This window comes from Bacillus rossius, chromosome 6 (assembly GCF_032445375.1).
Source record: "Bacillus rossius redtenbacheri isolate Brsri chromosome 6, Brsri_v3, whole genome shotgun sequence".
Classification (NCBI taxonomy): domain Eukaryota; kingdom Metazoa; phylum Arthropoda; class Insecta; order Phasmatodea; family Bacillidae; genus Bacillus; species Bacillus rossius.
Window position 1 is genome coordinate 19,203,164 of NC_086334.1, and position 24,320 is coordinate 19,227,483.

General features: G+C 35.8%; 1 protein-coding gene across 1 annotated transcript in view; it reads right to left on the minus strand.

Moving 5' to 3' along the window:
* LOC134532765 (activating signal cointegrator 1 complex subunit 3) overlaps nt 1-23,973 on the minus strand; it is an 86,915-nt gene extending 62,942 nt beyond the window's left edge. Inside the window, exons 1-15 of the mRNA XM_063369595.1 lie at nt 23,833-23,973; nt 22,071-22,247; nt 20,334-20,443; nt 18,678-18,829; nt 16,786-17,058; nt 16,372-16,512; nt 15,307-15,427; nt 14,630-14,804; nt 13,524-13,651; nt 11,853-11,998; nt 8,778-8,978; nt 7,228-7,420; nt 3,957-4,069; nt 1,844-2,092; nt 756-976 (exon numbers count right to left, since the gene is read on the minus strand). Of these exons, the coding sequence (XP_063225665.1) occupies nt 756-976; nt 1,844-2,092; nt 3,957-4,069; nt 7,228-7,420; nt 8,778-8,978; nt 11,853-11,998; nt 13,524-13,651; nt 14,630-14,804; nt 15,307-15,427; nt 16,372-16,512; nt 16,786-17,058; nt 18,678-18,829; nt 20,334-20,443; nt 22,071-22,204 (2,357 nt within the window). The 5' untranslated portion in view covers nt 22,205-22,247; nt 23,833-23,973. The remainder of the gene's footprint in view (nt 1-755; nt 977-1,843; nt 2,093-3,956; nt 4,070-7,227; nt 7,421-8,777; nt 8,979-11,852; nt 11,999-13,523; nt 13,652-14,629; nt 14,805-15,306; nt 15,428-16,371; nt 16,513-16,785; nt 17,059-18,677; nt 18,830-20,333; nt 20,444-22,070; nt 22,248-23,832) is intronic.
* Nucleotides 23,974-24,320: the final 347 nt, after the last annotated feature.

Below are 24,320 nucleotides of genomic sequence, written 5' to 3' on the forward strand. Positions count from 1 at the left end.
TATATTTTTTTCATATTACATAGATGCATATTTGCTGAATAGTAAATAACCTAAATAAGTAAATAGTCTCAAATATGATAGAATTAATTATTTGATTTTTTAAACTTGACCAGTAGAGAGAATTGTGCATACAGGTGTAAATAATTTATGCAGTAGCATTGTTTTCATTACATTATAACACCAGAGCAGATGATACGGTTTTAAAAAAAAATATTTAGATACTTACATATTCACTATGCACTTCCATTAAGCATTATATAGAGAAATGTATTCGAAGTCAATTTACGATGGAAAAAAAATAGTTTAGATATGTCAAGTAAAATCATTGCAGAAGCACTATACTTTTTTTCTTACATTTTGCTATAAGTGGTTACAATTTATCATTACAAGGTCATACTAATGCAATGTATGCGTGTTACCCAAATCACAAACATGCAGTAGTAATGGATATGTTCTGTGGTCTGATAATACCATGGCCCAAGTCAACAATTACAAGCCCACAGCCCCAAAATTATCATGCAAGCCACATCACAATAACAATCAGGGGCGGACTCAGGACTGACTTCTGGATGGGCACCGGTAGTCTGGATCTAGTGTAAGAAGTTGTATTATCCAGTGCATATGTTACCCTTCTGGGGGAGGGGGGGAAATGAGCCCCCACCCCCTCCCTTCCCCTTTATATCTGCCACTTATTACAGTGCCCAATGGTTTATTAATTATTAGTACGTGACACACACAAGTTCCTCACACCTCACCTGTCACTTCTCAACATCCCTGCATGATGCACGGAAAACCCATACGGGAACAGTTCTGCCAACTGCTTGTTCCGAGAATTACCCAACGCCTTCCTCGCCAGTCCAGCAGCAGAGGATGTGTCTGGTTCGAACACGGACAGTTGGTTCTTCTGCATGGCCATCTCCTTGAGGACTGTGGCGGTACGCACGGTCGCGTTCCGCGCATGCACGAAGACCATCACCTGCAAACAAAATGATCACGGCCTGAATGAAGCAATCTGTAAAGCAGTGTGCAAGTCTCGAAGCACTTGCTAAAAAAAAGACGCTACATGCATGTGAATTATAACTTCGGAATTCAAAATCCCAAGTCTTCAATCATATTTGAATCAGCATTCTGTTTTTAAATATTAATGCTATAGCTGGAGAATGCAATATTGGCATTATTAGGAATATACAACAATGTCATGCCTCGTGCTTGGCACTGCAAGTGTCTTCGAGCTCAGGTCTGAATGAGGAAAGAATACATTTCACATCAGTGGGATTCCGTTTGAATGTATTGGTACTGTTAAGGAATTGTTTTTATGAGATGTAAAAAGTAAAAGGCATGGGATGTAAAAAAAATAATTCAGACGGCTGCAAATATGCTAACACGAAAAAAGGTTGAAAACTTCAGCAAACAACTGGATAGCATCGGAATGTGATCATGTATATTTTACGAGCTTTGTACTAAAAAAAATCTTGATTTTAGTAATAATTTCAAGGTAAATAAGAATGCTTGTATATAAAATTAGTACTTCTTATTGTTTTAATGGTTAATTTGAGGAAACTGAAATAAGCCAATAAAATTTTTCTGTAACGTATAGTATACAGTCAATTTTCTAATGTTCACTTTTTTAAAAATGGTCAAAAGCATAATTTAATTGTAACAACTGTAATAAACCAAATATATTTAATTTTTTTATTTCTCAATATGCCAACACCATCTCTATCTAAGTTTAGCAACTCTTAGCGTGCACACCTAAGTATTCCCTTTCCCTCCCAGAGGGTGACGGACAACGTATCGGCCCGAGCCACCAGAAGAAAACCGCAGACAGAACGCAAAAACGCACCTGATGACCCTTCTGCACCTGCTCGACCACCTTCTCGTAGCAAACAATGTCCATGTCGCTCATCTGCTGCAGCGGCTTCAGCGCCTTGACGCCGACGAAGGTGGTGCTGAGGGGCACCGGCCGGAACCTCGAGTCGAAGAAGAACAGCCCGATGTACGGGTTGACCCGCAGGAAGCGAGCCACGTCTATGTAGTTGGGCAGAGTGGCGGACAGGCCGACTATCCTGATCATGCTCTGCGAGGACTCCACCTGTAAAGCCACACACCAGCAGACACCCCTCTAATCGATTAGGGTGGAGAGCATAACATATAAGAAGGAAAAACACAGAAGCAATAGACTTTAATCCAGTTCTTAATGTGAGATTTACAATGGTTTTAATATTTAATTATTTTTTTAAGAGGCTAGGTTCAAAATTTTTTTGTCAAATGTTTCAGGCTTTGTTTGGTCTGTTAAATTAACATGTGCGTCAATTACCTTTGGACATTTTCTGGTTTACTATCCTTCCAAATTCCAGAAGGTAGTATTTCAAAATACAGAGATACTGCAATACCAGAAGACTTTTTTTCTTTTAAACCTTCACGTAGGCATGTGATTGTGCAGCAATATAGTAGAATGTTTGATGGGCGCTATTCCGGCAGCTAATCAGGACAAACTATGCTGTGGGGTGATGTGACGCTTCATAATTTCATGGAACATTTTTCGTATCTGTTAAACTTTGAAAGCTGATCTTGAAACTGGAAGAAGCGCATATTTTTTCCATATATTATCATGTGTGCTGTAATTGGTCGGTTGGCCCATGGGGCTGCCTCGCTTTGTTTCCACCTTTGTAAATGGTAGGTAGCTGCATCGTCCAACCAGTTGTCAATCGATTGTCACCGCATGTGGTTGCGTCATCAGCACTCACTGAAATCTTCACAAGACGTTGTGACGGATAATTTAACACCTGCTAGTCAGAGCCAGGTAGAATTCTAACCTTTTTTTCTCATCATTTTTGGCTAGTACTAGTGAGAAATTTTACCCCTGGCACCTGTGTCTGTCTAGGGGGAACGAGATAACCACCGGAACATGGAGTCCCAGGTCACGTACTTCAGTTAAAAAAAAAACTTTAACTGAAGGATTTAATAAATTGTGAGCTACTATGTTTTGGCAGGGGTAAAAAAACTAAACACCGCTTAAAAACTATTTTATTTTAAAAAATTCGAGGAAAAACTTTTTTATTTAATGAATTGTTATTCCTAACTTTGGTGAAAAGACTAACTTTAAAAAATTTTCAAAGTCATTTCATTACATATCAACAGGATCAAATTTCCAAGTATCAGGAATTTGTTACTAATTTTAGTTGCCTGGCCAGGCCAACCTGAAATGTAACAGCCAATTCTTTCAATTATTACAGCTAACTACTTGTACTTCCACTGTTAGAAAAAGAAGGTTGCCCGCCACACACATTTGGAATGAAAACTTCACACTTCAATAATCATCTTAATGACAAAAAAAAATACAATTAAATATACACTGGATGTTCACAATCGTAACAAACATTACGTCTAAAAATATGCAAAATCATACAGTTGTTGTCTTCTCCCATACATCGCCATCTAGCACCCCAATCCTAAGTGTAGAACTTTTCACTAAAAATCTACGAGTCATCACTTCGATTTATCTTACCAAAATTAAAGAAGTTTCACTTCAAAAAATTATATAAATATCCAAGTATTAAAACATTGACTGTGTGATAAATTGACAACCTCACAAAGATCGAAATCACAATCAAAGCACACTATGATTAGCAATCTCATCTCATGGCGAATTTCCCAAGAGCTTTGAAATTAAAACATTTATAATTACAATACCATGTTACATTAAGCTATTGTTTCCACTACTTCTAACTCAATTACGTCCATCACACATACTGCAAACTAAAAAACTTAAGGTGAAGATTAGTTTAAAGTACGTAAACTAGTAAAATTAAAGATGGGAATTTTTTTTTAAATTTTTTTTTTAAGTAAAATAAACAAAACCTTTAGGAAAATTACAACTATCAAACACAGCTGTAAGTTATATTACCACTTTTAAGTGAAAATACAATTTCCATGTAAGTGATGCAGTTACTTACCAGACGTAATGTACGTGCCACTAGCGCTTCCACCACCGGTCCTCTGTCACCATGCAACAAGTGAACTTCATCAATGATCAGAAGTTTCACAAGATTCGTTAGTGCAACATCACCTGCAACCATTAAAAACTCTTAATACTACCACAAATAAATGTTTTTGAAAAAAAATACCTATTATTGAACCATTTAATTTCATGGTTCCTAAATAAAAGTACAGTAGAATCTCGTTATAGCGAGCACGGTAATAGCGAGAACACGGCTATAACGAGGTATTTTTGAGGAATTTACGGCATGATCGCTTGAAGCGCGCTTTTGTTATTTGTCTGCTTTATCTCCACCCCTCTCGCTCGCCACTAGACATCTTGCCGTTGACGCCTGTCACATTCTTCAGCCTTGCAGTCGCCACCTAAGTGCGTGGCTTTAAAAATAGAATCCCATCCTTTCTTTCTTTTATCAAACTTCCGTTAGTTATCTGTGCCGTCTGCCGTGTGTAGACAAAATTTGAGATTGGAACAGAAACAACGTAAGAAAGTATTTTTTACATATTAGAAATATGTTTTTGTTTTTATAATCGCGTATTTTCACGTTATTTTATTGTTATCTTAAAAGAGATAATATTAAAAAGCCGCTCTAATGAGATTTAATTGTTTCTTGGTTAACAAAAACTATTAATTATCAAATATTGTTAATTGTTTATAATCTATTTATTATTATTTACGCGACGGCATAGTGTACGCGTACTCAATACGACTGGATTCGTTGCTGCAACATAACATAGCATGTTATGCGGTATCAGAAGTAACGAGAAACGTAACGATAGTAACGAGTACTAATTGTTATAGTAACGAATACATACGGGTACACATTTTTTCGTTACTTTTACACCTCTAGTAGGCACTACCGTATTTATTTACGAATCGCTAGGAGAGTAACTTTTGTTTCTGTCAGTTGTTGGGGTATCTGTCAGGGAAAGGGGTGGTGATGGTTTGAGTTTAATCCCAAATTTATTTTCTAAAAAAGTTGACAGGTTTCTTTAAATGAAAAAAAGTATAGTTTTCCAGCGACTATTTCGTTTGAGGCGTACGTGCGTTGCCGCAGCCGCACTCATGCTTTTTTGTAAGGAATTAAATCGTCGCGCTACACTAGCACCACCTGTTAGCAACATTCCTAACCAACATGGCCGCCAGCAGACTGCCCGCGTCGACAATAGATAGCAGGACAATGCTGCGTCGGCCGCGGGCTGAGATGCTATACTTACGTGGCGTGGTAGGGTATTTTGGTTATTTTGACGCAATCGGTGATCGCATCCGTACTTATGGGGTATCGTTTTAAAGAGAATTCACACATCTCCTCACAGAAATTAAGATTTCGTTAATATAACCTGTTATTTTTCAATTATACAGGTTTAAACACAATTTTTATGCTATTTTCAGTTAATTTAATTTTTGGGGGCCAAAATTTGTCCAATTCGGTTATAGCGAGGATCAAACCTGGAACCGTGACACCTCGCTATAACGGGACTCTAGTGTATATGTATCCTTAAAACTTTCTAAAGCAAAAGTACGTGAAATTTTTTATTTTTGTGATTGAAAAACTCAAAAAAAATAAATAAATAAATAAAGCGATATGAGTTAATACTTTTATATTGTAAGTTTTGAATCACACAAAGAAAACTCAGTAGGGACCAGATTTTAGGGGTCTATTTTTAGGTCAATTATGTTTTTATAACCAGAGATTTTAATGCAATTTTTTTTTATACATTGTCCTTATCCAAAATAGTATTATTTTAATCAACATATACAAAAATAAAAAGTTTCTCAATATCTATTTCAACAAAATAGTCACATTTTGACTGCATTTACATGATGCACTTTTACAATAAAATAATTTGTAGTAAGGATGTCTGGGTCAGAAATACTCAGAAAAATTAAAATTAATTGGCTAAGTTTAGTCAATTTAAAACATTGGCCAGTATCATTATGTAAAACGTGTTTCTAATAACAGATGTGAGCTCAAACGAAATAAAATTAATTTTCTGTAAAACTTTTTTTATACAAACTTCAAGCTAAATAAAATACAATAATTGAATTTACTAAATAAATATTTACATGTTTGTGATTTGATTTAAGTTTTGTAAAATTGTTGGATGATTTCATGATTTTAGTTGCAGAGCTGTGCTAGCTGGTTTATTATCTTGCATTTCCGTGTTAGTATTGTGTGTATTGACATGATTTTTAGTGTACTTCAGTTTTCTCGCAATTCATCATACAATCTTGTCCCTTTAATGAGATTTAATTAATTAAAACCCGGACATATTTGTAACACCAGCACCATGAATCTAACTGCATTTAACTGCAATAATTTATCTCATGCAAAAAACCTTGCAGGCATATGAAATAAAACAGAAAGCTGATGTAGATGAAAACTGCCCATTCTTGAGGCCCCAATAAATTAAATGAACCATTGACCAATGCTCAAGTATGCTAAGAACACTTCCGCGTAAAATCATGCATTTTAAGGTCTTTGTACTTTGGCACTGCTCACCTATTATTTCATAACATACTCAGGAAGTAAATCGTTTATTTTCATGTCAACAATGTTCTTTATACAACAAATCCAACAATCACATTCTTAAAAACCCAATATTGTTGATAACCATGACATATTCCAACAAGGTTGTATGCTGTAGCAAAAGGACGGAACCTCAAGTTGCCTTACAAGGGCATCATATGTCTGAGTGTACCAAATACAACTTGATTGATATGATGCATAGAATTGAAATCAATCAGATGCTTGCTCATTAATGTTTCTTGTGATTTACAGAAACAAAAAAAATTATACACTAAACAAGATCTTATCCTTTAAATTAGCTCTGAATAAGTTGTAAATTATAACCAGCTAAATACTCCTCTAAAATTAAAGGTATCAAATAGTTAATTCATATTCTGTGGGAGATCTCTGACTGTACTGTAAATTTACATTCTGTGTGAAACACACATTCTATGGAGAATCCTCTTCCTGTGGGGGAAATACCCTTTCTGTGTTCTTAAGTCCCGTCAAATGTGCAGATTTGCTGGACTTGAGTTCTTTAATGTTAGAACTTTTCTGTTTCAACAAGAGTGGCAGAAAGCGGGATGTTGTATGGCTTTCGCTTGAACATGCTAAGAACCAAAATAACGAACGTAATAAAAAAAAAAAGCTGTATTAAATCTAAAAAAATCTGGTCTAAACAAAAAAAAGCAGGTAAAGACAAAGTAAGTCAGAAGCGCACCCGTCCCTTTCCTGGTGACCACGTCCCACTTCTCCGGGGTCGTGACGAGCATCTGGGTCTGCAGGATCTCGGTCTTGGTGAGCTGCATGTCGCCGGTCAGCTCCCGCACCAGCACGCCCAGGCAGGCCAGCCTCTTGCTGAAGTTCTGCGTCATCTCCGCCGCCAGAGCTTTCATTGGCGCCACGTACACGATCTGCCACAGCGCTCCCATTACTTCCATGCTCGTTTTCCAGTCCGGTGAGCACATGCCAAGGTAAACATTTACAAATAATTACATAAATAAATAAATGGGCATAAATATATATGGGATTCAACTAAATACACACCTTTCCCTCAACAAAAACTGACATATTAACATTTTGTGATCTTAGACTGTATTTCTAACCAACCTAAAAGTTGCGAGTTTATATAAAGTATGATACTGCAAATATTGATACAATTAATACCTAATAATACTTTTATTGCAACAATAAGGTGAACTTAAATAACAAAACCTGAAGACATCTCTTACAGTAAAAAAAATTATCTACAATTAAATCCAGAATGAACATATAATAGAAACAAATAGTAGGTGATATGGTTACATGATCTGTTTTGAAAATTTTGTTGCAACTACAAATATTTTTGTTCATGGTCTAAATAATAAGATTGCGAGGCTTATTCAAGGGCGTGGGTGATTTTGCTAATACAGTAAGTGCAATGATGATAATTATACGAAACCCATAGCTAAAAAATAAGTGGTCATAGAAGCAGAATTTGGGAACACAGTTGAATTGCTAATTGGTGTTGGGATAGCTAGGTTTTTTTCTATTGAAATTCATAAAGCAAAAATTATCAGCAGGAAATAAATGCATTGCCCTTATGGGGAAAATGTTGGGACTTTAAAATATGAAATTATAAGCAGGAAAACATTTTAAGCAAGAACATTATAACAAGGTTCTACTGTCTAGAAGTACCTCAATAAAAAAATTTCTCACTTTAAAGCATTTTTTAAATCAAGTAAATATTTTGGATTTCTGTAATTTACCAAAATTTCAGTATAATTAGGGGCTGAAAAATTTGCATCTATGAAATAATACATTTGTGTCTATTACTGTAAGTATAGTTTTTTCATGCGACTTATTTAAAACTATATAATTACAGTCCAAATATTTGATAACTAAAACTAAATATTCACATATTCAAATACTTACAAATAACACTATTACAGTTTTGTGCAAAAAAAATGTTAATGATTGTTCAGATTAGAACCACAAAAAAAATACTAATGTAAATTTCACTTTAAAAAAAAAAAAAATCTACAAATACGTTAGAGGTTTAATTTATAGTTAATCACAAACTAAAAGGGTAGACAAGAGAAAATTAACAAAAATAGCCCCTGTCAGAAATCACCAAAACATTCCATTTAAAGTGGAAACAGCAAAAAGAAAAGATGCTAACTTTCCAATATAAGGTACTTTCATCACCAAGAACCTAAACCATGGGGTTTCATCAGGCACACTGTCGTACTGCTGACTACTAGAGCTGCGGTGCCACACGCAGCTACCCACCTTGAACTGGTCCTTCTTGATGACGCTGTGCTCCATGTGCTGTCGGATCTGGTGCACCACCGTCAGCAGGGCCACGTTGGTCTTGCCGGCTCCCGTCGGGGCGCAGATCAGCAGGTTCTCGTTCGTGCGGTACGCCGTTTCGAAAACAACCGACTGTATCCTGTTCAGGGACTTCACTCCTTCGAACACCATCTGGCCAACCTGTAAAAGGAATCAAATTTAAGGCCCCCAAAACATTAAATCCCCTTAAAAAAAAATTAAAGTAACTTCTCTATGTTAGGTCTGTATCAAAACTGTATTCAACACAATGTATTTTCAACTCTAAAACACCAAAATTTTTCTCCTTACAACCTGTACTCTTTTTCACAAAGGTAATTAATGAATTCTATCACAGCGAATTTTCTTTCAAGAATTGCTATAAAAACCTAATAACAAAATTGAATATAAGTTCCAATTAATTTTTTCGTATAGAGCCTTCAAATTCAAAATTATTTAACCAATACTGATAGTCCAATCAAATTAGACATGAGTACAATGAATGGGTGGGAGGGGGTTTTCGAACAATAATCTAGGCCTTCAGAAATACAAATCTACTGAAAATGAAATTTTTCTCAACATTATGTAACTTAAATAATATGCCAATCTTTGAAAAGCTGTATCTCCGAAACTATCGGTCATATTGACGTGTGACGTGCCGCGCACATCTATGATCACGAAGCCGTCAGCCCCTCTCTTCCTAAACACGTGTGCGCGCCGCCGCCGCCGGCCGTGACAGCTGTCACCGCCGCATCGCCGTTGTCAGGACAACCACGTCCGCGTCCTTGGTTGCCATGCCGACCACCCGAATGCGCGCGCACACTCCTACCGGCCGCCACCCCTCGCCTACCCCTCTCTCGCCAGGCCAGTCGAGTGCGCGCGCAGCTTCCCCCTCCTCACCCTCCGCTGCCTACTGGCCACCACCCCTCACCTACCCCTCTCTCTCCAGGCCAAGCGGGTGCGGCGCAGCCTCCCCCTCCTCACCCACCACCGCCTGCCCGGCCGCACAGCTTTACAGTACACGCCACACCCGAGTTTAATTAGTTCACTTGCAAATACAGCACACTATCAAGCCTCTAATGCACACCAACATGACACTACATCACGCCAGCTAGCCGATCTAGCTGGTGGGGAGCTTCTCTCCCCCGCCAAATTAGGTACACGTAATTTATATAGCATTACACAACCTACCAGCGCACACACAGGCCCGTGTGCCAAACTTATCCAACAAGACACATGCCCCGCCCGTTGATCCAGGTGATTTTACAAAAGTGTGGGGTGCACCTGATTTACAATGCACTAAGCGAGTTATAGAAACTTCGGTTTCTGGTCTCGCATACACTAACTGCCCCGGATGGCAATATGATGGATCGGCGGCAGGAGGGCAGTTGGTGTCCTGGAGGCACCAAGGCTGCCGAGCTTGCTCACCGCGCCACTCCAGCCAGCTAGTTGACGAGCTCCGGCTCACCTCGCTAACCACGAACACCAGCCAAGATTCAACCACGCCGGCCGTCGGGAGTCTGTCTTCCGCGTCGCTCGCGAGTTCGGAACCAGCCGAATCGAGTGTATATAGGGCGAGAGTGATAGCATCTGCCTACCTATAGGCCGCAGATAAATAAGAGATAGTTTGTAGAGGGAAGGCTGTCGGCCCGTGCCAGTACCGAATAAACTGGTGTTTCTCCAAACCGAGTGACTTGTGCTTTCGGGGAGAGGGACCATCCCAGGGGAAACCTCACTGCCGCCATCACCTGGACAACAACTTTCAACACCCGGAGGAGGTCATCGCCGACGCAGCAGCCATCTCAGCTACTCCTGGTAAGACGACCATCGCCAATGCCCTACTCCCGGAGAGGATCCCAGAAGAGCTCCCGGAAAACTCCAGGAAATAGCTCGATACCCCCGTGCTACCCCAGGTACATTCCTGTGGAGGGCGACTCCCTTGACAAGGCACCCTGGGTCTACGAGAAGGCTCGAGACCAAGCAGCAGCGGCCCGCCGCCAGAGCATTGTAGCCCCCTTCCAGCCAGTACCTCCGCACCACACCCCAGTTGGTGGTAACCCCACTCCAACTGGCCAGGGAAATAGTCCCACAACTAGGCTGCAGCCCCAGAAAGAGGCATCACGAGCCACCGAGGACCATCTGAAGGGAATCCCTCGATGGGGATATCCCCCTGAAATAATCAGGCCCTTCCCTCCGACACCCCCGCGGAACATTCACTAGCTTGAGCAACCAGACTCATCCACCCGAGTAGGCAGTCTCAGCTATTATTTGGACGTAGAGTGAGGTCTTGTCTCACTAGGGAACCCTATGCAACCCTACCAGGGCCAAAGGGAGACCTAGGAGAGAACACCACTAGAACTGCGACAATATAATTACAGTTATGGTCTCAAATTGTTGTAAATTTAATCTACTTCAAAAGTAAATGGAACAGTTGTTTCCGATAAATTAGTCCTCCTGAGTCAAAATCAACAAAAACTAAAAAAAGGTAGATAATTTCTCAAGGTTTTCTTGATTTTTGACAATGACACGGTTGTCTGCCAAGGTCACAAAATTTGATTTAACTTTCCCTTTGCACCATAAACAACATATAAAATATAAAACCTAATTTGATGCATATCATTCTATGTCTAATCTGACGGCAAAGATAACTACAAAAAGACTGGATTAAGATTCAAGAATTATGTTCACTTGCACCACGAACCGGCTGCCTGGCAGTGCCAGCTTAACATGGTTATTTTGTTATATCTGAAATTTTATAGCTGCGTATGCCAAGAACACTGAAAACTTGATCTCCCCCCCCTCCCTGATTTTAGTTATGAATTTTACAAACTATAATTTTTTTTTAAATCGAATAAATCCTATGCCCATTTGGAATAATGTAGTTTTATGACAGAGAAAGAATTTCAAAAATTGGACTAGTTTTCAAGAACGTATTACAAACTAACACACAAACTTGCATTTGCTTTATTGCATTTGTTTTACAGGTAGTGAATATAGCGCAATGCTCACGCCAGGTTGGCGACACTGGCCACAACCCACCTCGTCCAACGCAGATATAGGCACACGTTTGTTGCCAACCTCCAAAGGAGCTGGTTCAGAAACAGGAATATGAACCTCTTCACACAGTCTGGAATCCTTTCGATCCACGTTTGCAGGAAGCATCATCTTCTTACCAGACACAAACCCTATGATCATACACAATTCATAATTGTAAATACAGTGCAATAATTTGACTTCCCATTACAGTATGCATACACAGAAATTTATTAAAATGGCAGTTTTATTATGTATGAAGCTAGCAGTTGCAACCATTATTCATGGTATCCTAATTTATTTAGCTTCCATAATTTTTTTTTGTTTTCTTTTTCTTCTCATTATTTTAAAAAAATTCATAATATAACTATTGTTGCTTGTTTATGAAATGTTTTATAAATTTAATGAAAATTTATATAATAGTTTTTAGAAATTCCAAGGCCAATTTTTGTCGCCACTAGATGAACTAAGAGCATGCAATTGTGTTGTATACAGTTATAAATGTATCATGTGTGTGTAGCCTTTGACATGGATTACTTAATATTTTGTATATCACACATAAATAAATAAAAATTTGGATTTCACAAAAACCCTTGAAAAACTATGGTTTCTAAGAGTGAGACAAAATTATTTTTATAGATTTATGAATGATATACAAAAAATTATGTTCTCATGTAAAAAGCTACACACAATTAATTTAAAACTGTATTAAACGATGTTGATATAAAAATTGGCCTTTAAGTTTCTAAAAACCAGTAAATTAATACTTATTAAATTTATAAAACATATTTAACACATGAACAATAGTTATAATATGAATTTATTTAAAATATTGAGAAAAAAAAAAACACTAAATTATAAAAGCTAAATAATTTAGGCTACTACCTCCTTAAGGTTTCAATTTTGTAACAAACTGATATAATGAACTTAGCCATATAAAATTATATTTTCATTACCTAATCTTTGTTTCTTCGTATATGAAAAATAACTTATATATAAATTTTAAAATCAATAACAAATTTAAACTCAAAATTTTAATTGAAATGCTGCAAATAACAAAAACAGATGTGAACATAAAGCTGCAGTGCCCACAGAAAGAATGGTAGTAAAATTTAACTTGTTTTATTTCAATATTAACTATTAGATGACCTAGGGTATCTGTATTGCATATATTGTATTGTTAGGGTACGCTTCAAGGTGGTGATTGAAAACGTTTTATCAAAATAACTACAGTAGTTTTAGAATTATGTATACAGAGACAAACTTATCAAGCGACAGATTTTTTTCCTTCCAAATTCATATGTAAGTTTTACCCTGATCTATAAATTAAAAAAAAAATTACCTGAGGATCAAAGTGAAACATTTTTATTATTAATCAACATCATCACAATTTTATTACATAAATTGTACATATAAAACCTAGAAATATTACAGTAAGTACCTACCTATTTTAAAATGATGGTATCACCATAGTAAAACAAAAAGGTGAAACAGTACAACACTTCATTGAATCTACCGTTGTTATAACCAGACTTCTAAAAAAATTAACTTTTTCTTTAAGTCAATGGAAACTCATTATAAAAAATACTGACAAAAATCTCTCAAATGAAAAACCAAATCAAGCAACAAAAAAAAAATTTACATGCAAAACTAAATCCAACTGAAAATAATCCTTACCTGACGTGTTCTGAGCCTGACTTTGAGAGTCATACACATTTGGATACACTTCCTTCTCTTTCGCTTTAGGCATTTTCTTTTTTGATTGCATTAGCGTTGAACCACTAGGTTTGGAAAGAGCTTCTATTCTGGAAGATAAAGAGTTAGACACACTTACTTATGGCCTATATATACACATTCAGTGTGTTTGATGTGTAATCATTAATGTTACTTTCAACTTTCTTTGGTTCTCCAACAACATAACCAATTACAACGAACTGCTAAATTTTAGCTGAGAACACCATTACTTACAGCCTTTGGTGAGTAAATTAAATAAAAACACATCCAACAAAATAGTGTTGATTAAAGAGAAGTGATCGAGTTTTCTTGTAGTTTTCATGACCTTAAGCATGGTTTGTATTTCTTAAAATTAAAAATATCAAGAAAAAAGCCCCTTAAGAATTTAATAGCTTTAGATGTACATTAATATTCAAAAATTACACTTACAAAAATCCTTTGCTTCACCACTGACAAAAAAATGCAGGCCACAAAGTGTAGTTTAGGCGCTACGCACACAGCACTGCGAAACACTCACATATTGCCTGTGTGAACTTTGCTTGCTGGCAGAGCCCAAAACAAGAGGAAACAAAATTCATGCAACTCATAACTCATGGAATAACATGTTTATAAAGGCATTTTATAGGATCTATTGTAAAATACAAGGGCCCTTACGCTAAAAATTCAAATAAGGGACTTTTTAAGGAAATCAGGGAAGCCTAAAAATGTAAAACAGCTAATTTAAGATTTTTTTGGACATATATCATTGTTGGTTATACTATATATCATAAACCTCAAAACAGACAAAAAAAGATGAACATACAAAAAGATGAAACAAGCCAAAATCAGTAGATGACAAAAAATTAAAAAAATACACAACATAGAAAATACAGTTTTTTATCTGTGTGTTAGTGTGATCATCCTTTTTTGTCCATTTTGAGGTTTCTTATGTCATAAAGTGTAAGGTAACAAACAATGGCTTGTATAAAAAAAAAGTTAAATCGATCTTTCTCACTGCAAGAACCGTTCGAAGAACGTAAGCACAGCTAAACATTGGTCAAGTGGCAAACCTTTTAGCTCTCAGCTCGGCCGGGTTGAACTCCAGTTCGTCGTCCCCGTCGTCTCTGTTCAGGAACTTGTTCATCTTCTTCTCTTCCTTGCGCACCTGCTTCAGGAGCAGTTTCTCCTGCTCCGACTGCACCACGACCTGCTGCAAGCAGGCCGGCCTCTGGACCGTCTCGGAAGCTGTCGGGACACACCACTGCACTACCAACCACCACCAACGGCGTTGCCGCCGTCAGCTTACAGCGCACGATGGCTGCTTCGATGCATAAATAAAGTTCACAAAAATAAGTACTACCATCAAAAATAAATTTCCTGAAGGGTGTAGATAGTGATAGCACCAAAAAGGATGAAATTCTCCTTCCAATAGATGTTTGTACGATGAATACATTATCTAAGGTACATACCCAAAAATATAAAGAACAAAGATTTATAAAAAGATTTTGTTCCTACTGAGTTTTTGACATTAACTTCATTGTGACCACAATTCACAAAACTGTTTGTTACTACTATTTATTACTTTCAAAATGCTACAAACTAAGATTTAAATATTCATGTGAATATTTAAAAGGCTCAACAACTAAAGAATTACATGTTCATACATACACGGCAAAAACATTTATTACGCATGGAATTTAGCCAAGAACTCATGGCAGCCGTCGTTTAAACAATGTTTTTTTCTGACCTGCTTTCACGGCTACCATCTTCTTCTCCTCTGCCACTGTGGCACTCAGAACTATATCATTTCGATGCTCCAAAAGAATCTGGATGAGTTCAAACATGTTGAATCCCAGTAAGTCAAACAGCTGAAAAAAAAAAAAATATATTAATTGCACTAACACTAGAAATTTTGACACATACTTAAAAACTGAAAAATTAAATCTTTGTGTGTGCATTACGGCAAATATTGTAGTAGAACAATATAGGAAACTCAGGCCTGAATGAAACCCACGAAATTCAAATTCCCTTGTATTACAATGGGCAATATAGATACAGATTTTCTCTCGTCGATTGAAATATTGTTGTCAAAGAGTAATGCATTTATAGTCCATACATTTGTATGAAAACAGTGTATTCAAAATCAAAACAAGTTTTCACAATCTACAAAAATATATTGACAAAGATCATAAAAAATGACCTAACTTTAAACATGATGACAAACGGACAAAGATCATACAACTGTTAACAGTGAAATATACTTAACTTTAAACCTGAACCTTTGTAAATTGTTTATTTTGTACATAATTACATGAGACAGGATAAAATAGTTAATTTCCTAGAATACCTAGGTGCTCATCTGAAGGAGGAAAAATAAAAGGAGGGGGAATAGAACTCAGAAAATTGTATTTTTGAATACCTGAGTCAAAAATGACTTTGAACACTTAGAAAGTACAAATTTACTTAGCTGTAACACCTTTTCACAAATGTGCTTACGTTGTAAGATCAGACCCTGCCGCTAGAATGTGCTTCATAACATGTCTGTTTTTTTTATGACTTTATGAAATTGTTCTACTACAATGTTTGATTACGGTTTGTAAACATTTTAACAAACAGCTAAGAGACTATCTAGGGTTCCCTGTTAGATTTCAAACAGAAAAAAAACTTATAAAAAGTACACACTTAACAGAAAAATGCAGGTCACTTTTAGAAAAATAGAGTTGATATGAATACTCACAATTATGTGTACCAAAATATACATTTTTAATTGCTAGCACCAACACAAAAGCGAACTAAAATCACATCTTCATACCTCGTTCTGCAGCTCATTGTTGGAGCGGCCAGACTTCAGCAAAGTTATGATGGAGTCCAGAAACTCCTCAACGGACAAACCAACAGGATTGTGGGTGCTGTAGAATTTGGTGAGCTCTGTTTCAAGCCACGCTCTCCCAAACTGGGGAAGAAATACTAGTATTAATACAAATAATCCTAACTTGATACATACTTAACAGTATGAACATTAAATAGTTTCTGAAATTAGAAATTAATTTATTCAAAATAAAAAGAGACTGATGTTCCACTTAATCAAAGAAAATATTGTTTTTTTTTCCACAGAATTTAAAACAAAATTTATGGGAAATTCAAAATTTGAGACCACAAAAATACACTGATCTGGGATATTTCTACTAATATTTTGGCTGTTAAATTATTGGTTTTTATCACTCACCCCATTCTTTTTCTGTGGCTTCTTCACCCCCTCCCTCGCAGACAGAGATGCAGCCATGTTGTCATAGTCCATCGAGAATTCTCTGACTGTTTTCACACCCACGCGAGAACTCAGGTCGATCAGAAAACTCGTGTCGATGTAGGGGACACGAAGGTCATCAGGATTATACTCCATCTCTGCTCCAAACATTTTCCTCTTAGGCTCGGTTTGCTCACCATTTTTCAGAAGTTCGATCAGCTGGTCATCCAACTGCTGTGTCACCTGGGAAACACACTGGGGGAACCAGCACCAACACTTTCAGCTTGTGCAAATACATAGTACTTATGTCACTTTAGCATGGAGTCGGCACACCCAGTTTTACTAATGCTGCTAGCCTTACTAGCTTGGGCCTGTTTATTTACCACTTTATCCACACTTACAACTTCCACATGTTCGTGTTGTGTACCTGTGATACTTTGCTTTATGATAGTCTCCTTTTCCATTCTGCACATTTTTAAAAGCAACGTAGTTAAAACCGACCAATCTATTGTCAATAAAACTGCTAGTCGTCAAGTTCCAGGCACTGACCCTGACCAAGATTTTATGATTTTATATTTTGATGCATTTTGTTGTTATCATTATTTTTCAAGTATTTAATAAATAAAATTACTCAAATATCAAAACAAAAAAATGGTATATTGTAATTACTAAACCTACAAATAACTTTGTAAGCAATGGGGAAAAATTTGATTGTGTGTTTATGTTTATTTCTGGTGCCAACATATATTCAATTTTTTATTTATGTTACTGCCTAATTATTTAAATACTATATTAATTAAACAATCAATAAGCAATGTTAAAAGCCCAAAATAATTAAACTCATACATTTCCTTATGAAGTTTCTCTGTAGGCCTTTGGCCATGACTGTGTTTCATTAGCTATAGACTGCTTTCATTTACTTTACTTTGAAAAATAATCATACATAAAAAAATAGATATATATATTTTCTTTTCCCAAATTACATATAATATAATGTTTTAAAATAAAAACTTAAACTAAACAATTATGAAATAAATTCTAAATTTTAATAGACAAAATGAGGTAAATGAGATGATTGTTCCTGCATTGCATTTCATTGTTATGCTGTCTATTGACTTCTATTTTGGCGTTTGGCAGTGTATTGACTTAATTTCCATTGTTATTTCGGATTTATCTCTACCCACCACATAATCTTGCCTCTATCCACAAGACATTATGGTTGTCCGCTAGATTACAATCACTTATAAATACTTATTTTCACTAATAATCAAACTAGTCGTATTATACAACACTACACTTAACATGGAATTTTTACTAATAAATAAAAGAGGAAAACCCTTACTCTTATTCTATTTACTAACTAAATCCCCAAATTAACACATCACACTCATAGATGTGTGGCACATTAATTGCTGACAAAGGAGGCTCATGTCACTCAAGCTACCTAAACTTTCATGCTGATAAAATCATCCATAAGCAAGAAAGGTAAATTTCTTTAAAAAAATCATGGACTGCACAATTTCAGGTATCTCAGAATTTTCAGCTCATTTAAATTAAAAATATTGTATCTCAAAACAAACAAATTGAAGGTGTATTACCATAGAAATAAGATTTTCATATAACCTGCTATCATCTCTCCTCAAGCTTTATCCTTTCTGGCTTTGCCTCAGCATATACGTTCATTATGTTTATAATGGCCATGCTTTATTTTTTTTAATTTCTGTACATATTAAGTTCCATAAAAAATGTTTAGCGAAGATAAAATGAAATTTCTTGCCATTAATACTGCTGCAAATCAGACTTGCGGAAACTGGCACACTGACACAAAGACCATTTTTGACGACCACTTAAAAGATATTTATTTACTAACTCACGCTGACAACTTTATTGGCCATGTTGGAAGAAACGGTGCCAAACATCTGCTTCAGCAGAAGGTGCAGTTTGCGCGACACAACCCTCTCACCGAGAAAGGACTGCAACAGGAACACTGCCGCCTCGTCGACTACCTCTTTGCTTTGGTCGCCTCCTGGAACGCATCCATCCGGAGCTTACTCCGTGATCCAACAAGTACAAGCCTATATTCCATTTATGGTATCTACATATTTCATGACAAAATCCTCAGATAAATCTAACTCACAGTTTGACTTCACTGCATGTTGGATTATCTCTGTTCCGAGTCATCATTTTTATTATACTGCGATTCCTACGGAAGTTTCGCTACTAAAGTATTGTAAATTAATTTTATTTTTAAAATCTGCACCAGATGTATTCTAAATGTCATCTTCTATTTGTACAACATCAGGAAAATAGTAATAAGGTTGTGATTTATAATAGCATCATGGTCACTCGCTACACTGTCTCTCACTCTTAGTTTGCAGAACAGAGTAAATTGCACCCACTGTTGCTAGATTGATAACACCCTACTGTTTAAAATTTTAAATCTTATTTTGCGTACCATTGTTGACGAAAGTTAATTTAATATTTTATTGTTGTGCTATTTTTTGATTATTTTAAGACCATAAAATAGTGTCCATTGACAGTATCATTAAAGCTGTACGTATTCATTTTGAAAGAAAAAAATTCAATGCTTAACACCAATTACTACTTCACAGCAGAAACTATTTGCAGCAGTCGGTCTCTATTAGTAACAAAACATTACATTAAATTAATTGCTATGTTCAAGCAGGGCCAAAATTTTTAATAATAAATTATATTGATAAACATGTGTATAAAATGTCTGTAGTCTATGACATTATCTAGCGACACTACAGCAATCCAAAACAAGGACAGTGCTAAAAGCAGAAAATATTAATGAGATGGGCAGTGTTGTAATAAAATTCCTTGTAGAAAATCAGGTCTGAAGCCAGGATTTACTATTTTTTCAAGTCTTTTTCGCTTTTATCAGAGCAGTTTCATTATATACTTTAAAATTTTGTCTGTAAAATGGAATCCTCAAGTAGTCAACGTAGCTGCTCCGGCAATGAATTCTAGTGGCGGGTGTGGAAACTAAGAGTATTTCGCGTCAAGAAATGTAGTTGAGAACACAATTTGCGTATATATTTATCACACTCAGCATTATTATATAGAATTTTATGTTAAATTTATATCAGAGTTTCATATTATAGTGTACTTCCAACATGAGAACACATGCAATTGCTCATTTCGGAAGATTATATGTTACACACCTCTGGCAAGTATCAAAGACTTGCTCACATATATATATTTATTTAATTAGGGGTAAATAAATACAACCTTGGACTCACAAGTAGGGTAAATAACTGCCAGCCTAACAATGTAGTGACTGGCCAATGTTAATAGCTTGAACTTTACAATCAGCCAGTAAATTATAACTGTTTCAACCATTCATAAATTGAATACTGCATTCAATGAAAAACTGCTATGAAGAGAAAATCTCTATTTTCAAGTATAAACGGAGTTATTTAACTCAACTTCTAGTTGAGTACTTTTTTTATCCATTGAAATGCTGATCCATCAAAGACACTAACTACAATCACATACTATCCACCTACCAGTCAACTCCTTTGCCATATTTCGAATTTCATTCAACTGCTTCATAACTGGTGATTTAGGTCCAACTTCTTTCTCAATACGATTTCTTACATCATTCCATGTTAGCGAACTGAAACAGATCAAGAATATTTCCACATTCATAAAAATTGAGGGTTTTTACTATTTCTACTAGGTACTCGTATTTTGTGTTTCATCGCAAACCTTCATGTGATCTACAGATTATTGGCCAACTGCAATGCATAGTTGACATGCGATGGACATTTTTTTGATTCACGATAATTTTAGATTTGACCTGACAATAAATGGCATTTGACACCAAATTACATAATTTACGGAAAAAAAATTATAAATCTAAATACTCAGATGAATGAAAAACTATTTCAGGGCAGCAGGATTGGGGGGAAAAAAAACTAGTTTTTTTAAAAAACCAAACAATCTGTTTGTTTTTTTTGTTTGAGCCAATTTTTTTATTATGTATGTTAGTTATTTAGGTTCTCAGCATGTTCAAATGAAAGCCATACAACCCTCTTAATACCACTCATGTTGAATTAGAAAAGTTATAACATCAAAGAACTGACTGGGACTTAACCACAGAAAGGGTATTTCCCCACAGGAGGAGGATTCTCCATAGAATGGGTGTTCCCCATACAAAGGGGATTTGCAGTAGTCAGGGATTTCACACAAAATAGGATTTCTTTTAATAATAAATTTATTTATTTCCTCTTTTCTTTTACACTTTAGACTACAATTGACCAATTAATTCAATTAATTTAATTTTAGAGAAGTATGTATTTAGATAATTCAGATAATTTAAATAATAAAATCTTGATTACTATATGTTTTTTTTTAATTCCTGTAATTCACAAGAAACATTAATAAGTAAAATATGTTATTACAGTAGAACTGGACATATCATTAAAAAAATTACGATGTTCCAATTAAAAAAAAAATCTTTTTTTATAAAAACCACTTGGTTTAAACCATGGTTTAACAGTCAACTCTGATGGCAAACAACCTTTAAATAATAGTACGGGGCTGAATACAAAAATTTCAAAATAATTGTAGGCCATTATCATTTCTTTTCGCCCTTCCCTCAAACTAAAATTATATGTCATCTTGATTTGTAATATAACATAAATACATGCAACTGAACATTATATTACTTAAATCACCACATCTAGCAATCAAAATGTTGAATTTACAATTTGATAATCCACTAATAAAAGTTGTCTACCAGTCAAGCATTGATTTCCTGTTTAGAGTGGCTGGCATAGCCTGAACCTTGTAGAGTCAAAACTGGTCAAACCATGGTGTTTTAAAAAACTGCATTATGTGAAAAGAAAATTACTTAGCTCTCAAAAGAAAGGAGTTTAATAGGTGGATCTCCTTCATAAAGCAGAGTCAAAGATGTAGTTTGGACAATTAACCAAAAACAAACAGTGTATACAAACCACACAACCCTGAATTAACTCGCGCACCTTTGAAGCTACAGGAATTGGGTAAGCATAGAGGAGGGGAAAAAAAGGATTGTGACGTTGGCAAAAGATGCACTGAGCTTCAATTACGGGGGTATTCAGGAGTTCCAAGGTTCTGCTACTTATCCTTTTTACCAAAATGGCATCCATAAACTACACAGTTCACCAACAAAGATACTAATGGAGTTACAAACAAGCAGATTACAAAAGTTCCAAAAACTGGCATATAAAAAATAAATTATAAGTACCAAAAAAAGTTACCTTTTGAATTCCTTTGCTTTCTGCTTCTTAAGTTGTTCCAAATTAATTTCATTCAATTTTCTCAAGTTATGGCGATCTAAGTCAGAGAAAGCTCGGATTGACCTCGTGAGACGTGGGAGCTCCCCAGAAGCCATGATGTCCACTTTGGGAAACTCTACTATGAAATTTAGTCAACCTCTGAAAAAGAAACATTTCATCTGTAAGGAGTGTCTCTAAAAATTAAAAATTAAAAATTAAAAAAAAAAAAAAAAAAATGGAAAACTTTTTATGAATGGATATGTCTTTCTGAGTACTGCTTGTCAAAAAAAAATGCTATTCAGTACTTTAAATATCACTTACCTAACCTAATAAATGGTTAACACCAATTTATAGTATTGGAAATGACACTAACCTAACCTAAAGGACAGTTCAAACGATTTTACAGTTTTAAAAATGTACCTAACAATTCACATGTTTTAACAGTATTTTAAATGTAGCAAACCAAACCTAACCTAACCTAACCTACTTCAAATGATTTTACAATATTTTTAATGTAACTAACCAAACCCAACCAAATGTTCAAAATGGTAAACTACTTTAAAACCTGAGATGCCATTAAAGAGAATCATCAGAAAGGAATGATACGAAATCAAAAATGCAATTATAAAATTATGTTTTTTTTTTTTTTGAGAAAAGTGCCCACAATAAAAAAATCAAAACTTCTTTGAATCTCCTCCTTAACTTCCACACCTCTTTGCCTCTCATTTATCCGTCAAGCTCGATCTACTTCCTGCTAGAACAACAATAAAAAGGGCCTGTTTTCTGTCCAACTTCCCTTTGAATCTTTCCTTGAATCCCTTTGAAGCTTTCATTCATGGTCTCTCTTCTCTCTATAAGCCTCCATTTGCAACCTGTCTCCAGCCCACCCATGACTACCCTGAACAACCTCAACAGCCTTTTTATTTGCCTCCTACCCTACACAGTGGCCTCAACCAATGTTGGTATGTGCATCACACATCCACACATACCATGTTACTGCTCTGGCTGCACCTTCTCAAACTCGTTCATCTCTGTTACCAGGTATGCGTCCCATATTGCAGCTGCATCTTCAAGCATTGGCCAGACCACTCTGGTGTAAGTTTTACTTCTCTACCACCTGCCCCTCCCAAGCAGTCCTACTGCCTTGCACCCCATCATCTACTATTGCTCTTCCCACCCCAGATACTTATAAACAACCTGCCCCTCCCCCGATATGTACCTATAGCTATCGACCTCCCCTCCTATCAACCCCTACCAGCAGTACTTTTCTCACACTACGACTGTTTCCTTAAAAATACTTCGTAATACTCACCTTCCAGACATCCAAACCCATTCAAATCTTATCTGCCCTGCACTCCAGCCTGTCCAGGTCCCATTTAAATGCCTGTCTTCCCCCAACATTTGATAAATTAAACACATATATCCACCCTTAAATTGTTAAGAAAAAAAAATTTTGTTTTAGCCTTGTTAGGGGGGTTGAAAAGTTATACGAACGAAAAGAATTGTATAAAGAAATTTAAAATTCAAGAAACTATACGTTTACATGCATTGCATCAAAATGATTGCCACAAAAAAATAAGTTTACATGTTATTTAAGAAACAGGACACAGCACAATAAACGATATGGACTGTTTTTATGTTATATTTGAAACTAGACACAAGTATGAGCAGAAAAAAAAGTATTTTCATTTACACTCTAACCTAATTAAAAGATCAATTAAAATTAAGCACATTTTATACCTACAATTCAATATCTCACTGCACAAAATTAATCAAATTACCAGTCATCATCTTAAAATTCTAACATATTACAACTTCGGGAGCAATAGCACTTCAAAAAAAATAACCTATAATCCTAACAGGTATGCCAAATACACGTTATACTAAAAATAATTTCCTAACCCTAGAAACAAGAAAAACATAAATTTGTGTAAAATATTATAGTAGCCCAATATAGGAAAGACATCGAAAAAGCGGGAGCCAAATTAAGCAGCGCATTTTTAGCGGCAGCGCCTGATCTTACCGTGGTTGCGCATTTGCGATAAGGATATTTCGGCAATTTTGAATTTACGTTTATTCCCTAGTTTTATGCCGTTGTGATTATTTATTATGGCTGTGAAAGCTCGTGCAATGTTTGGTTGCAACAATTAAGCTGTTGCTTACTGATCGAGAAGACTTTTTGCAAGTTAAAATTCTTGAGGCACGTCAGTGCCGAAATCATCTCCTGTGGTG